The 14,863-nt window shown below is 54.9% G+C and overlaps 1 protein-coding gene across 3 annotated transcripts in view; it reads left to right on the forward strand.

Moving 5' to 3' along the window:
* The window catches only part of orc5 (origin recognition complex, subunit 5), a 60,157-nt gene that overhangs the window by 43,154 nt on the left and 2,140 nt on the right, over positions 1-14,863 (forward strand). For 2 of the 3 annotated variants that reach the window (XM_088645614.1, XM_088645615.1), the window contains exon 14: positions 12,777-12,889. The exons of the other annotated variant lie outside the window; for it this stretch is intronic. In XM_088645614.1, the coding sequence (XP_088501740.1) occupies positions 12,777-12,889 (113 nt within the window). The remainder of the gene's footprint in view (positions 1-12,776; positions 12,890-14,863) is intronic. 3 annotated transcript variants of the gene reach the window in all.

Below are 14,863 nucleotides of genomic sequence, written 5' to 3' on the forward strand. Positions count from 1 at the left end.
ACACCACACAAACACCACACACCACACACCACACCCCCCATCACACACACCACACAAACACCACACACCACACCCCCCATCACACACACCACACAAACAACACAAACACCACACCCCCCATCACACACACCACACAAACAACACACACCACACCCCCCATCACACACACCACACAAACACCACACACCACACACCACACCCCCCATCACACACACCACACAAACAACACAAACACCACACCCCCCATCACACACACCACACAAACACCACACACCCACACACCACACCCCCCATCACACACACCACACAAAACACCACAAACACCACACCCCCCATCACACACACCACACAAACAACACAAACACCACACCCCCCATCACACACACCACACAAACACCACAAACACCACACCCCCCATCACACACACCACACAAACAACACAAACACCACACACCACACCCCCCATCACACACACCACACAAACAACACAAACACCACACACCACACACCACACACCACACCCCCCATCACACACACCACACAAACACCACACACCACACCCCCCATCACACACACCACACAAACACCACACACCACACCCCCCATCACACACACCACACAAACAACACACACCACACCCCCCATCACACACACCACACAAACAACACAAACACCACACACCACACCCCCCATCACACACACCACACAAACACCACAAACACCACACACCACACCCCCCATCACACACACCACACAAACACCACACACCACACCCCCCATCACACACACCACACAAACAACACAAACACCACACCCCCCATCACACACACCACACAAACACCACAAACACCACACACCACACCCCCCATCACACACACCACACAAACACCACACACCACACCCCCCATCACACACACCACACAAACACCACACACCACACCCCCCATCACACACACCACACAAACACCACACACCACACCCCCCATCACACACACCACACAAACAACACAAACACCACACACCACACACCACACACCACACCCCCCATCACACACACCACACAAACACCACACACCACACCCCCCATCACACACACCACACAAACAACACAAACACCACACACCACACCCCCCATCACACACACCACACAAACACCACACACCACACCCCCCATCACACACACCACACAAACACCACACACCACACCCCCCATCACACACACCACACAAACAACACAAACACCACACACCACACCACACAAACACCACACACCACACCACACAAACACCACACACCACACCACACAAACAACACAAACACCACACACACCACACCCCCCATCACACACACCACACAAACACCACACACCACACCCCCCATCACACACACCACACAAACAACACAAACACCACACACCACACCCCCCATCACACACACCACACAAACACCACACACCACACCCCCCATCACACACACCACACAAACAACACAAACACCACACCCCCCATCACACACACCACACAAACACCACAAACACCACACCCCCCATCACACACACCACACAAACAACACAAACACCACACACCACACCCCCCATCACACACACCACACAAACACCACACACCACACCCCCCATCACACACACCACACAAACAACACAAACACCACACCCCCCATCACACACACCACACAAACAACACACACCACACCCCCCATCACACACACCACACAAACACCACACACCACACCCCCCATCACACACACCACACAAACAACACAAACACCACACACCACACCCCCCATCACACACACCACACAAACACCACACACCACACCCCCCATCACACACACCACACAAACACCACACACCACACCCCCCATCACACACACCACACAAACAACACAAACACCACACACCACACCCCCCATCACACACACCACACAAACACCACACACCACACCCCCCATCACACACACCACACAAACACCACACACCACACCCCCCATCACACACACCACACAAACAACACACACCACACCCCCCATCACACACACCACACAAACAACACACACCACACCCCCCATCACACACACCACACAAACACCACAAACACCACACCCCCCATCACACACACCACACAAACAACACAAACACCACACACCACACCCCCCATCACACACACCACACAAACACCACACACCACACCCCCCATCACACACACCACACACCACACCCCCCATCACACACACCACACAAACAACACAAACACCACACCCCCCATCACACACACCACACAAACACCACACACCACACCCCCCATCACACACACCACACAAACAACACAAACACCACACACCACACCCCCCATCACACACACCACACAAACAACACAAACACCACACCCCCCATCACACCCCCCATCACACACACCACACAGTGAACATTCGGGGCAGGAGTGGAAAACATTCCCCTCTTGGCTCGTGAACAGGCCGTTTGGGGAATCTCAGTCATTAGCAGCCAGTCGTTAGCGACGTGCCTAATTAAACTCATCTGCAGGCTGCGCTAATCTACTGAGATGACCTTGACTCCATGTCAGGATGCTGCTTGTGGTTGTTTGCCTGTTGGTAGCAGTGTAGGTCGGAATGCTTGTGCCTGCTCAGATGAATTCAACTCTCCAGCTCCAAAGCAGTGTGGCAAGGTCATGCTCCAACAAAACGGTTTACAGAATAAGCGGGGGGCTTAATCAGAAAGAACATTTAGAGATCATTGTCATGCATGGTGTTTGCATAGCTGTTTTACTGTGTATGTAACAGAACGTACATTACTAGTTAAATGCCTATATAAGAACAGCTCCAGCATACTGTATTAGGGCTATAGTGTTGTAATTCAAACTTAGAAGAGCGTTATAGGCATGACCAATGAATTAGTGTTGGCAAAGCAATAACATTTAGGAGAACATTTACAGAATTTAACAACATTATCATATTAGACATTTTTAAACATTTACAACATAAACTATTGTAAGACTACATATAAAGTAGGATTTATGTTTTCTAATGAATTAGAAGCATTTTGATGTGTTTGAGCTGTAGGCAGTGCAACGTTTTATGGCATGTGTCACGCAATTTTAACTTCTGGAGCAGTAAATCAATATTATTTTAACCTGTACGTCTGTGTATTCAGATTTACTCAAAGCATGTTAACAGGAGCGTCCAGATTTTTACTTAAAAAAAACCTGCAGCTGGTCATCCTGAAACTGAGCCAGCTACTGCGTGTTTAGAGTGTCTCACTGTGCCAGCACGCAGTGCTGTCTGCAGCAAATGAAATTCAAAAAGGCTTGGAATTCATGACTGGCCAAACACCTGGCAAATGACATTTAATGCAGACAGATAGGGGCCCAGTGGTTAGCGTTGCTGCCTCGCAGAGCTGGGGACCTGGGGTTCAGTTCTTGTCCTGGGGTGCTGTCTGTGTGGAGTTTGCATGTTCTCCCCCATGCTTGTGTAGGCTTCCACTGGGTTGTCTGGTTTCCTCCCACAGTCCAAAGACATACTGGTAAGTTAAATGTCTTCTGGGAAAATTATCTCTGGTGTGTACTTGTGCCTGTGCCCTGTGCTGGACGGGTGTCCCATCCAAGGTGTATCCTGCCTTGTGCCTGTTGCTTGCTGGGATAGATTCCAGCTACTCCGCGACCTTGAATTGGATTAAGCGGTTAAAAATGGATAAAGAGCAGATTTGTACAGTAAAAACATGAGCTATAGGTACAAAATAGGGAACGCTGAGCTAGAAGAGGCTACTTCTGAAAAAGACTCGGGTGATTGTGCCAACATGTCACTTACACCTTCTAGACAATGTGCTGAAGCCAAAAGGATGGTATTTAAAAATTGGTCAATCCACTTGTAAGGACTCATTTAGAATATTGTCCAAAATTATATTCATCGTGCTAAAGAGCTCCTACACTGACAGGCTGCAGGGGACTGAACCTTTTACGTCGTGATCAGAGAAAACAAGGACCCGATACAAGTATTCAGAATCCCTCAAGGCACTGACAGTCATCCCAGCGGATTTCTCCTGGGAAATGAACAGTGAACCACAAACTTTAAGGATTTCTCCAAAGGGAAAGCGCTATTAAACTGAGGACAGGAGGCACTGCTTTACGCAAAGAGGTGTGGGTGTGTGCAACAAGCTACCCAGCCATGTTTCTTTGGAGAAACATCCTGATAAGATTCTTGGATGAGTGCAATGCCAACTGCAAGCTGGCTCGATGGTCCTAATGTCCTCCTCTCGTTTCCAGCCCCTCTCGTGTTCGTTCAGAGAGGCCTGCAGGAGCGGGAGGATGTGTGGGGTTGTGCTGGGACGTCTGTGAAGGCGTCTCTGACTGGGGGGCGCCGATGACCCCGTCTGCTTGAAGAGAGACTCCGAAACGTACAGTGAGCTCGTGTGGAACCGCGGGGGGGTGGAACCGCGTGACTCCTGTGGGGCCCCAGGTCAGGGCGCAGGAGTCGCGGACAGGAAGCGCGCGGTAATTGGTGTCGTTGTTGAAGGCACCCGAGGGAGTCCGGCTCCCGCCGAAGGTTTTATTTGCGCCGAAACGTGTCAGTGTCTCTGCCCGAAAGGTCCTGTCGTTGCGGGACATTAACGTATACCCCCGAGATGCATCTCGTTTCTCACCTCTGGACCGATCCCAGAGTAGAAGTATTTTTATATAACCTGATGGCCAAGACTGTCCACACTTTTCTAAATGAGAGGGGAGGTGCATGAGACACTTTTAGTATAACATCCCTTGATCTACAGTAACTTCTACACTTGCAACTGTGTTTCCTAACGTTCCATTTGCCTTCTTGAGTGCTTATCCTCAATCTCATTTTTGAATTTCTGTTGGCCGATCTTCCCATTTTGGCGCCATCTGCAACCTCGGCTAGTTTGCAACCTGTGCCCAAATCTACGTAGATCAGTGATTTAAATTAAGAGGAGTACTGGTCCTAGTACCCATCCCTGTGGCACTCCGCTTATTACAGCACCCTAGTTGAGTATTCACCCCTCTGCTTTCTGTGCATCGATCAGTCATCAGTCCAAACACGCGTTTCCCAGAATCTCTACTGCCCGTAATTTAAGAGCGTTTCTTTTATGGGGATTGTCAAAGGCCTTCTGACGATCAGAACAGACTAAATCCCAAACCTTGATGCGGGGGCATGAACGAACTGGGACATGTAGGCGGGGAGGAGAGAGACGTAGAGTAAGAGCTGGATCAAGGCGAGATGGAGGACAGACCACTTGTAAAGAGAAGAGAGGGAACGGGGTTCAGTCACGGAGCAGGATCACACTAAATGCCTCCTGTAAAAGCCCTACACACACAGTTCTGTGAAAACAACCTTTACGTGCAGAGAAAAATACCCAACCATGCAGGCAGGGCTGAATTAGGCAACACCCACTGCTAATCAATATACAGGAGACGGCAATAAAATATCGATTACATCTAAAAAGAGCAGTAACCAGAACGCCTACCACACACAGGGCTCTGCTGAGCCCCCACAGCCAGCTGGTCCTGAAGCTCTCTGACACTAACCAGCCTCAGGACAGCACGGCTACAACACCACCAGTCACAGCACAAGCCAATCAGCCAATCAACACCACCTCACCCACGGGGACCCACCATTGCAGCACAAACTGGAATGTTACAAAACGACACCGCACACTGGCCGAGTAGCTGACCAGGGTGACGGAAAACAAGGAGGACCAGAGCGAGACCAAGTTCCGACTCAAACCGTGGACCTGGCTGCCCAGAGAGGGCAGGCTGTGCTCCCACTGCCAGCACGGCGAGGCACACACTAGACACAGATGCACTCTCTGGCGCTCTGTGAGAAATACTCGGGGATCAGACCAGCCTTGTTCGCAAACTTAAGTCAAAGCTTGGAATTCCAGCACTGGGGTTCTGCTGGGGGAGGAAACTCAATAGCGGTGGTCTCTTACAGCCCACAGGGGAGCAGTGAGCCTCTCTGGTATTAATGTCTTTGTCCTGAATGGAAAGTTTTGGTTTGCCAACACTGATTCTTAGGTCATGCCAGTAAAACGTTTCAGCATGGCGAGTTAGTGGAGGAGATGAGATAGGGGAGAAAGACGAGTAGGGATGACAGCTTGTGGCGGACGCAATCAGCAATCACAGAGACGGGGGTGGGGGGGGAGGGCTGATGAGGGGAGCAGATGACGTGTCGGAGCAACTGCGTCTGCGCAGGGGGCACGGCTGCTCCTAACCCCTCCTGCAGGGGGCGCCGCTCTGTGCAGGGGACCTGATGGAGGGGGAGAGGGGGAGACGGAAGAGAGAAGGAGACTGAGATGGTCTTGGGGTAAAGAGGGACCTGCAGGAGGGGAGGGGAGGGGAGGAGGAGGAGGCGGGGACACAGGGGTTTGGCTGAACACTCCCAAGGGAGGAGGCTTTAATGAAGCACCAGGCTCATCCCCAGATCGACTCCAGTCTATTCCGCGGGAGGTATGTAAATAGAGCGATCTCTGGGGGAGGTCGTCGGGTGCCCTCTGACCCCGTGTAATTAAGGGCAGGAGGTGGCTGGTCTCCTGGGGGTCATTGCATCATTGGCTGTGCGTTGGCAGCTGATACAGCCCTGCAGAGAACGTCTCCAGCTGCTGTTCCTGTTTCACACCTCCCTCTCTCGGATCTCCCCCCGGGGTGGAGCTAGTGGGGTTGGGAGGGCTTGGGGTTACCCCACAGAGGAGCTGCAAAGCTCGTTTCAGATTGATACTGCAATTAAAGGAGAGGGCCCCCTGTGGACCTGTGGGCCTGTTGAAAGGGCTGGGGGGGGTCCCCCATCGCTGGAATCGCGCCCCAGACGCCGCGGGCTGCTGTCCTCTGCCCGGGCCGTGCGAGCCGTCGGTGGCGAGCAGACAGGGCCAGGCCAGTCCGCGTTCAGGGAGATGCGGGAACGAGCCGGTGTGGGTGCCCGTCTGGGGCGTGCGGGGTGTCTGGCCGGGGGGAGGCCTGCCAGATGATCTGAAGCCGGGGGGAGGCGTCCCTCGGTGTGTTTTGTTTGAAAACAAGCCCGAGCAGTCTGCGGGGACGGAGGGGGGGGGCGTTTCGAAATGAGATTTGTGTTTATTTGAGCTTCTCGCTCAAGGCTATCTCTCTCTCTCTCTCTGTTATTTTTTCCTTCTCGTCCGCGGCCTCTCCCCTCTCTCGCCGGAGCCTGTGGGTGGTCAGCGGTGCTCCCGTCTTCGTTCATGGGTCTACCTGGCTTTGCCTTTTTTCTCCTTTTGTCTGGTTTTCATATCCCCCCGCTTTCTCGCACGGACCCCTCGACTGAGTTCCGTTTCAGCCTCTGGCTTCTACCCCCCCGAGGAGCGATGAGACCGAACTGCTGGTGTTCCCCCCCCAGGCGTGGTCTGCTCTCAGTCCAAAGCAGTTTACTCGAGCTTCTTTTTTTTGTAAAAAGGCTTTTGTTTTTAAAAAAAAAATCAGTATCTTCAAAAGATTTGCAACTGCTGCGATGTACAGAGTTTCATCTTGGCGGCGCCGCGGAGTGCCAAAGACATTGGGATTCTGCTTCAGGGTTGAGGAAGGCTGAGCAGCCGAGATGTGATTAGAATATAGGAAAACACGGACAAGAGGGGCCACTTGGACCTGGTCCAGCCTGTTACATCCAAGGAAAATGGATCTGATCTCATCTTGATGTTTCTTGAAAGAAACCAGGCTATCTGCTTCAACAACATGGCTGGGTAGCTTGTTCCATACTCCCACACCCCTTTGCGTAAAGATGTGCTTGCCTCCTGTTGTCGGATTTAAATGCTCTTCCACAGAGTTTCCACTTGTTCCCTCTGGTATATGTGTTTGCGTAGGTGATTTTCTCTCTTCTCTTCTCTTCTCTTTGGGGAACAAAAGTGAAGCTAAACTTGCTGTTTGTGCTGGTATTAAAATTGTATTACCCAGGACTACTAAGAAATGATACAATAATATATCAAGTAAATACGAAGAATCCTATAAATGCAGTAAGAAACGGCAAGTCAGACACATATGGAATGTGGCTCTGCGTGCATTGGAGTTAGTATCAGTATTGCGACGTTAATCTTTTCTGATTTTACATGATTTGTGTCCATCATGGTCTCCATGCATGTGTAACCCTGCACTGGAGGTGTCAATGTGTGTATACATGGACATGGGTGTGTGACGGGGGGGGGGCCTGTGTGTGATGGGGATGTGTGAGATGGGGGCCTGTGTGTCTGTGTGTGTGATGGGGGGCCTGGGTGTGATGGGTGTCTGTGTGTCTGTGTGTGTGATGGGGGGCCTGGGTGTCTGTGTGTCTGTGTGTGTGATGGGGGGCCTGTGTGTGTGTGTGTGTGTGTGTGTGTGAGACGGGGGGCCTGTGTGTGGTGTGTGACGGGGGGCCTGGGTGTGTGACGGGGGGCCTGGGTGTGTGACGGGGGGCCTGGGTGTGGTGTGTGTGTGTGACGGGGGGCCTGTGTGTGGTGTGTGATGGGTGTCTGGGTGTGTGACGGGGGGCCTGGGTGTGGTGTGTGACGGGGGGCCTGGGTGTGTGATGGGTGTCTGGGTGTGTGACGGGGGGCCTGGGTGTGTGACGGGGGGCCTGGGTGTGGTGTGTGTGTGTGACGGGGGGCCTGTGTGTGATGTGTGTGTGACGGGGCCCTGGGTGCGTGGCTCTGCAGGTCCTGGCTCCCAGTGTCTCTCCCCCTAAGGCTGGTGTGGCGGTCTGGGGTGGAGCTCTCACCTGCAGTGTCGACAGCTCCTAGTGAGCGATTTGCACAGGAAACCCTCGCGCTTCCGAGCCGGAGAGGAAATAGCAGACTGCCTGTCGAGAGAGGGCAGGAGTAATGAAGTATCGGTCTGTGGTGTCCGCCTTCAGCACACAGAGCCCGTACGCAGGCCGCGCTGCTGCCACGGCATTTCAGCAGACCTCCCGTCTCGCCCCTTCACCTCATCCCTCTCCCGGTCCTCGCTGTCGGCCTCTCTCCTGCTCTCTTCTCTTCCGCGCCGCGTTCCTGCGCTCTCCGGGGAAGATCAGCCAGAGGACAGGTGGGGCGTGAGTTTGATAGCTAATGGGGTGATAAAAGAGGCGGGGTGGGTTCGGGGGCTGCTGGGAGAAGAGGAGGTCGTCCAGGTCGAGCCCCCCCCCTGCACGGTGCGAGTGTTATCACCGGGGGCAGTGTCTGCTGCCCGGTCTCTGGGGCTCCTCAGTGACGCCCTGTCCCTGCTGATAGCGGTGGACTCTGCACAGCCTCATCTCTCACGTCCTCCCAGCACTGCAGCCCACAGGACTGCAGGACGGCTGATCGTCCCCTCTCCCCTCTCCCCTCTCCTCTCTCCTCCCCCCTCTCTCCTCTCTCTCCGCTCCTGTATCCTTGCTCAGCTGCTTGTGTGATTCCAGCTTGCTGCTTCTGCCCTTTGACCTTTCTAGCCTGCAGTGACACGGCGCCGACTGGGATGGAAGTCCGACTCTGACTGTGCAGCGGATTGAACCGTTTCGGAAACTCCAGCCTCTTGTGCGAACTGTACAGTTCTTCAGCTCTCTACGTGCCCATTCAAATTCAAACAAAATTACCTGAAAATACATCGCACTTGGCGCTGGCTGATGTTGAGGATCCGGTAGTGGGTAAAACCTGGAATGGCTCCGACTGCTCTGCAATGGGAGTCTTTTTGCCACCCGTGCTGTTAGGTCTCCAAAGCCTCCCCAGGTTCAGCTCTGAGACCCACTGCACCAGAGTGACGGAGCGTGAAAGAAATGAAATGAGGCGTGCTGATGATGGTATAGACGGCGAATGAAAGTAAAAACTGTAACCTGGCTCGGGGAAGCTCCATAGCTGTGGCGTGTCTTAGAATTGAAAGTGCCGAAGTCGATCGGGTTTGCTGGTTGAGCTCAGAACCAGCAGCAGGCTCTGTTTCCAGACCCGTTACTGTGCCTTGAGCGGAGACGTGCCCCCTGATCTCCTGTCCTGAGCACACTGCCACTGAGCTTGTTCATGTCCTTCTGCCCCTGCTCCCCCTGTAGAGTCGTGTGCACTGGCTCCGATCTGACTATCTGAACAACAGCCTCTTCCAGGCCTCCAGGGCCGGAGAGCCGGAGTTTTGTTTTGGCTGCTGTGTGTCGCTCAGCCTCTCCTCTGTGGTCTGAGCCTCTGGCTCTCTTGCCCCCTGTCCCGTTCGGGGATCGAGGAGCCTGGAAACAGATGGATGGTGGGGATTTTCCTGGCCTGGCCCGGGGGGGAGGGGGACGCGCACTGTGGTGCTTTTCTTTTTGCGGGGGTGACAAGTCCGCCCTGGGGGTGCTGGGGAGATGAGACCACAATGATTCTCTTCCTGTTGAAGAGCATCCTCTGACCCCACCCGCCTCAGCGGTTTGTGGTGGTGTGCTGAAATGTAAATAGTTCCCTTTTGCTAAACTTCTGAACCTTATTATTTGAAGATGCACTTGCCCCCTCCTTCTGGGACCCTTTAACCTCATTTTTTGACGTGACTTTAAACCGGGGGAGTCCCATCATGCAACTGGATGAGCGGACCTGCAGTGCCTGGTGCCTGGTGCCTGCTGACTGGTGCCCCTGTGTTGGATTTACTCCTCCAGGTAATTTGCCCAGATTAAAGCCCTGGCACAGCGGTGCCCTCCTGCTCGTCTGCGCCGGCACGGCGCCCTGGTGCACGGCCGGGGCGAGAGGCCGGGGCGGCTGTCCCGCCGCGCTCCTGGCCCTGGTGCAGACGACAGGTGACCCAGCAGGACGCGCTGGGCCGGGCCTGCGCGGTCCCGCCCGTCTAGCGCCGGACTCCCCCACCGGCTTCCTGGAAAGCGGCTGGCGTCTTTCCGAGGCCGTGCCTGTGTCCACTCCCAGTCCGCTCCAGAAAGCTCTAGTGCGGAGTCTGTGGTGCGCAGCTGCGATAGAAGGACCGAAGGGTCTGGATCGGTCAGCACGGCCGCCGTCGGGAACGGGTCGGCTTCGCGCAGACACCTTCACGGGCGCGTGCTCGCTCAAGGCACCTGGCAGGAGGACCGACAGATCGGCAGCGTTTTAAACGCCAGCGTGGGTTCTGGAGACGACCTGCTCCAGGTGGGTCTGGCGCGCTTCGCGTTCCATTGCTGGTGACTCCCCCGCTCCGGGGGTCCCCGGCAGGCCCGAACAGGGGGGCTTCACCTGCCTGACGGGGGCGCGAGCAGCCCCTGGCTCCCCCGTCTTGTTATTAACGGCCCCTCGTCGGCAGCCCGCAAGCCCAAATTAGGAGCCCGTGAGTGATGAGCCGACAGCCCCCCACCCCCACCTCCCCTCTCGGCTCCCTCTTTGTCTCGGCCTGCGTTCCGCCTGGCTTGGCACGCGGCCTCGGCGCGGGCGGATTGAGGCACACAAAGGCTCGAGCACAACCTTGAGGTGGAAATTAATAACGATAAAAATAATTACTGCACCCCCCCCACACACACACACACACGCGGACGCACACACCTCCTCCTCCTCCTCCGGCCGACCTAGTTTCCATAATGGAGGGAGATGGCCCCCAGTCCCTCTCCTCTGTGCGCTGCTGTAATGGGGAGACGCGGAGCGCAGGTTTAATGGGGACAGGCAGCGTGCTGTGTTTTAATAGCGGTGTAGTGCGCTTTTAATGGAAGCGGAGAAAACGCACTGTTTTAATGGCAGCGCCGTGCGTCTTGTGGCGCTGTCCTGTGGAATTGAGCTTTTTCTGAAAGGAAGACCAGAACCCGCGAGGAAGAGGGTTTCTCTCGCGGTCCGATGACTTCTCCAGTCCCCTGGCCCTGGCGCTCTTTCACAAGAGAGCGCTTTCTTTTCGGCACGCAGTGAACGCCGCGAGGGGGAGAATCTTGGCCCCTTTAATCCACTGGATCCCTTGATCGGGTACATCACACAGGCCAAGCTCCTTCTAAACCCAGCCCCTCCGTCAGGAGCGCAGGCAACACAGTCGTATCTTCAGGAGAAGTCTCATGCCACGCCAGCAGACACGTCTGACTCTTTTTAGTTGAAACTGGCTTCTTCCTGAACGCCACAGGGAGTGTGAAAGAGAGGCGGGGTCCCGTAGTACACCCGTCTGTTTCAGGGCTCAGGGCTCAGGGCTCAGGGCTCAGGGCGTGAGTCTTGCCGCGATGCCCCTGCGTCTGTTCTCACCTGGGGCGCTGCCTTGTCTTTCATCGCCAGCTCTGCCCCCCCGCCCCACCCCGCTCCTCATTCTTGTGCGCACCGAGCCCCAAGCACCGCTCTTGCAAACAGTCTGGGCCCCTCGGGAGTTTGAGGAACATGCCTTTTGGTTTCTAAAAAAACAGCCTCCCTGATCCTCCCATCACCTGCTTAACGTCCTCACAGGTACAGTAACACACACACACACACACACACACACACACACACACACACACACGAAGGCCTGGTCAAAGGTCGGGACCAGTTCCCTGTCTGCACTGGACAGCCCTCGTATCTCCTCTGGCTTGCTTTGCTGAAGCCCTTTTTACAGCTGTTTGCGTTAATAGAAGTCAGGGCTGCCGTGATCATGGATCGCTACTGCATAAACAGTGTTGCACTGCTGCGATGAATCCTGTTGTGTTATTTAGCCTTTATCTTCTGCCGTATTTGTCATGAAAACGGAAGCTTTTGATTGCCACGGTAATATGAAACCAACTTCCACTGTGGGGGGTTTATCTCTGCTTCCCGTGCTTCCTGGATCGCTCGACTGCGCCTGGTTCGGGTCGCTCTGTGATGACTCTGAGCTCGGTGGAGCAGGTCGGCGAGGGGGGAGTGCTGTCCGAGCCCGCTCTGTCTGTCTCTCTCTCAGATCTCCTCCCTGGTGACGCTCCAGCTGCTGGCCCAGGTGGGCCACGACGACCAGGTGGACGCTCCCAAGTACAAGTGCGCCGTGTCTCTGGACTTCATCCGCGCCGTGGCCAGGTAACGGGCACACAGACCCACGGGAGCCTGCGTTTTCCAAATCGGACTCGGAAAACATGTCCAGCGAAGCTTTTCTGTGCCCCCCCCCGGTGCCTTTATAGTAAGAACCGGTGAAGCGTTAATGAGCATTCATTCGGTTGTTAAGGAGGACGCTCTCCTGCTAATGGAGCTGTTTCCTGCGTCTCCAGTGTCCCCTGAATGGGTGACACTGACATGCCTGTCGTTATTCCTGGCACATCGTATCCTAAAGCACAGTTTTCCAGGCCCGTGAGTTGGCTCGAAGCCCCAACACATTATTTGCCAGCAGATGTCGAATTAAGGGCAGTCTGGGGGGCTCGCTGGCTAGTTCGGCGGGCAAGTCTTCTGAATTGTACCTGTTAGGAATGGATGAATCTTTATCGCCTGTTAAGTCTGCTCCTCTAACGTCAGGTGGTGACAGTTTCATCCCGATAGCCTCCCTAAACCACAGCGGGTTTACCGTGGGATCCGGGACGAGACCTGATCCTTACGGAGCGTTGTGGGAGAGCAGTCCTGTGCAGCCATCCCGAACACAGCAGGGTGATCAGCGGTATTGGGGTGCCTTGCGCGCTGCTCTTTCCCCTGTCCTCGCTGGCTTGCGCGCGCGGGCGGGCTGCCGAGCGAGCAGGTGTGATCCGCAGGCGGGAGGGCGGAACAGACGGCCAGGCTGTGCTCTCGCGCTGGCGGCCTGGCGGCCCGGCAGCCTGCGGGCAGCGGACGTGTCTGCACGAGGCATGCGGGCACGCTGCGGGCGCGGGGGCCCCCGGCGCGCACGCCCACTCCCACCCCTCCTCGGCTCCTGCAGTGCGCAGCGCAGACAGCCTGCACAGGGCTCCTCGTCCACTGTGCAATCTGACATCCTCTGTGTGCCTGTGTGCACTGGGATTAGAGAACGTGACCCTGTTAGTCTGGTAGATCACAGGAAAAAGTATTATTATTATTATTTGGTTGATGCTATTTAATTCAAAACAGCTTACATTTACCGTTTCTGTAGCTGGATATTTTACTGGAGCAATCAGGTGAAGTAGCTTGTGCGAGGATACAAGAGCAGCGTGTCCCCTGGGAGATCCTTCCACACTGCGGCCTGTAGCAGGACCACAGGAGAGCACAGGGACCCCAGTACACTGGACGCCATCAGCAGAAGGGACAGCCTGGAAAGAGAACTGGCGTTGGTCACCTTTTGGAGCTCTCTGGCTGCCTTAACTGTGGGCTGTGCCCACCCCCGTGCCTGACTGAAGGATCCTCTCATCAGCCTGGGCAGACTGCCCCAGACAAGCGCCACCTCCCGCTGAGAGCGGCCACTGTGAGAGGGTGTACAGTCCCTCAGTGCTCATGCAGGCAGTGGACAGTAAAAATGGAGCCACTCGGGTAAATGAGGGACAGCCAGTAGATCAGAAGGAAGGGCTGCGCACAGTTAAGGCTCATGCATGAAATATGGAAGCAAATAACATCCCTGCATGCTTAGCATCACTATAATAATATATAATATGGCTGTAATCAGGGCCGCAAGGAGAGACCTCTATGATAGATACTTTATTGATCCCGTGAGGGAAATTGCAGATGTTGAAAGAGGGGTGATTGTTGGTGAGCCTTGGACACGAGCCCCACCTGCCGATGTTTCAGGAACACCGGTCTCTGCGGCGATGTCACTCAGAGGCAGCCACCCCAGCTAAGGGCAGCAGCGGGCAGATGCGGATCGTGCTATCTGTGCATTAGCTGGAAGTGCAGGGCAGATCCATTGTTTGTAAATTGCAGCCTGGGGCAGTTTGAGGGAAAGCGGTCCATCTCCAGTCCCTCTGTGTCATTGCGAGCCGCGTCTTTAAAACGGACGCTGCCTTAGAAGGCAGCGGTGCGGAGGCCTGTTCAGGGCTCCGCTCTCGCAACCGGAAGGCTGAAGGCTGTGGGTTCGAAACCCAGCTGGGGCGCACTGTTGGGGGTTGCCGAGGGTGCATTGAA

The sequence above is a fragment of the Lepisosteus platostomus genome, chromosome 9 (genome assembly GCF_059453375.1).
Source record: "Lepisosteus platostomus isolate fLepPlt1 chromosome 9, fLepPlt1.hap1, whole genome shotgun sequence".
Lineage (NCBI taxonomy): Eukaryota > Metazoa > Chordata > Actinopteri > Semionotiformes > Lepisosteidae > Lepisosteus > Lepisosteus platostomus.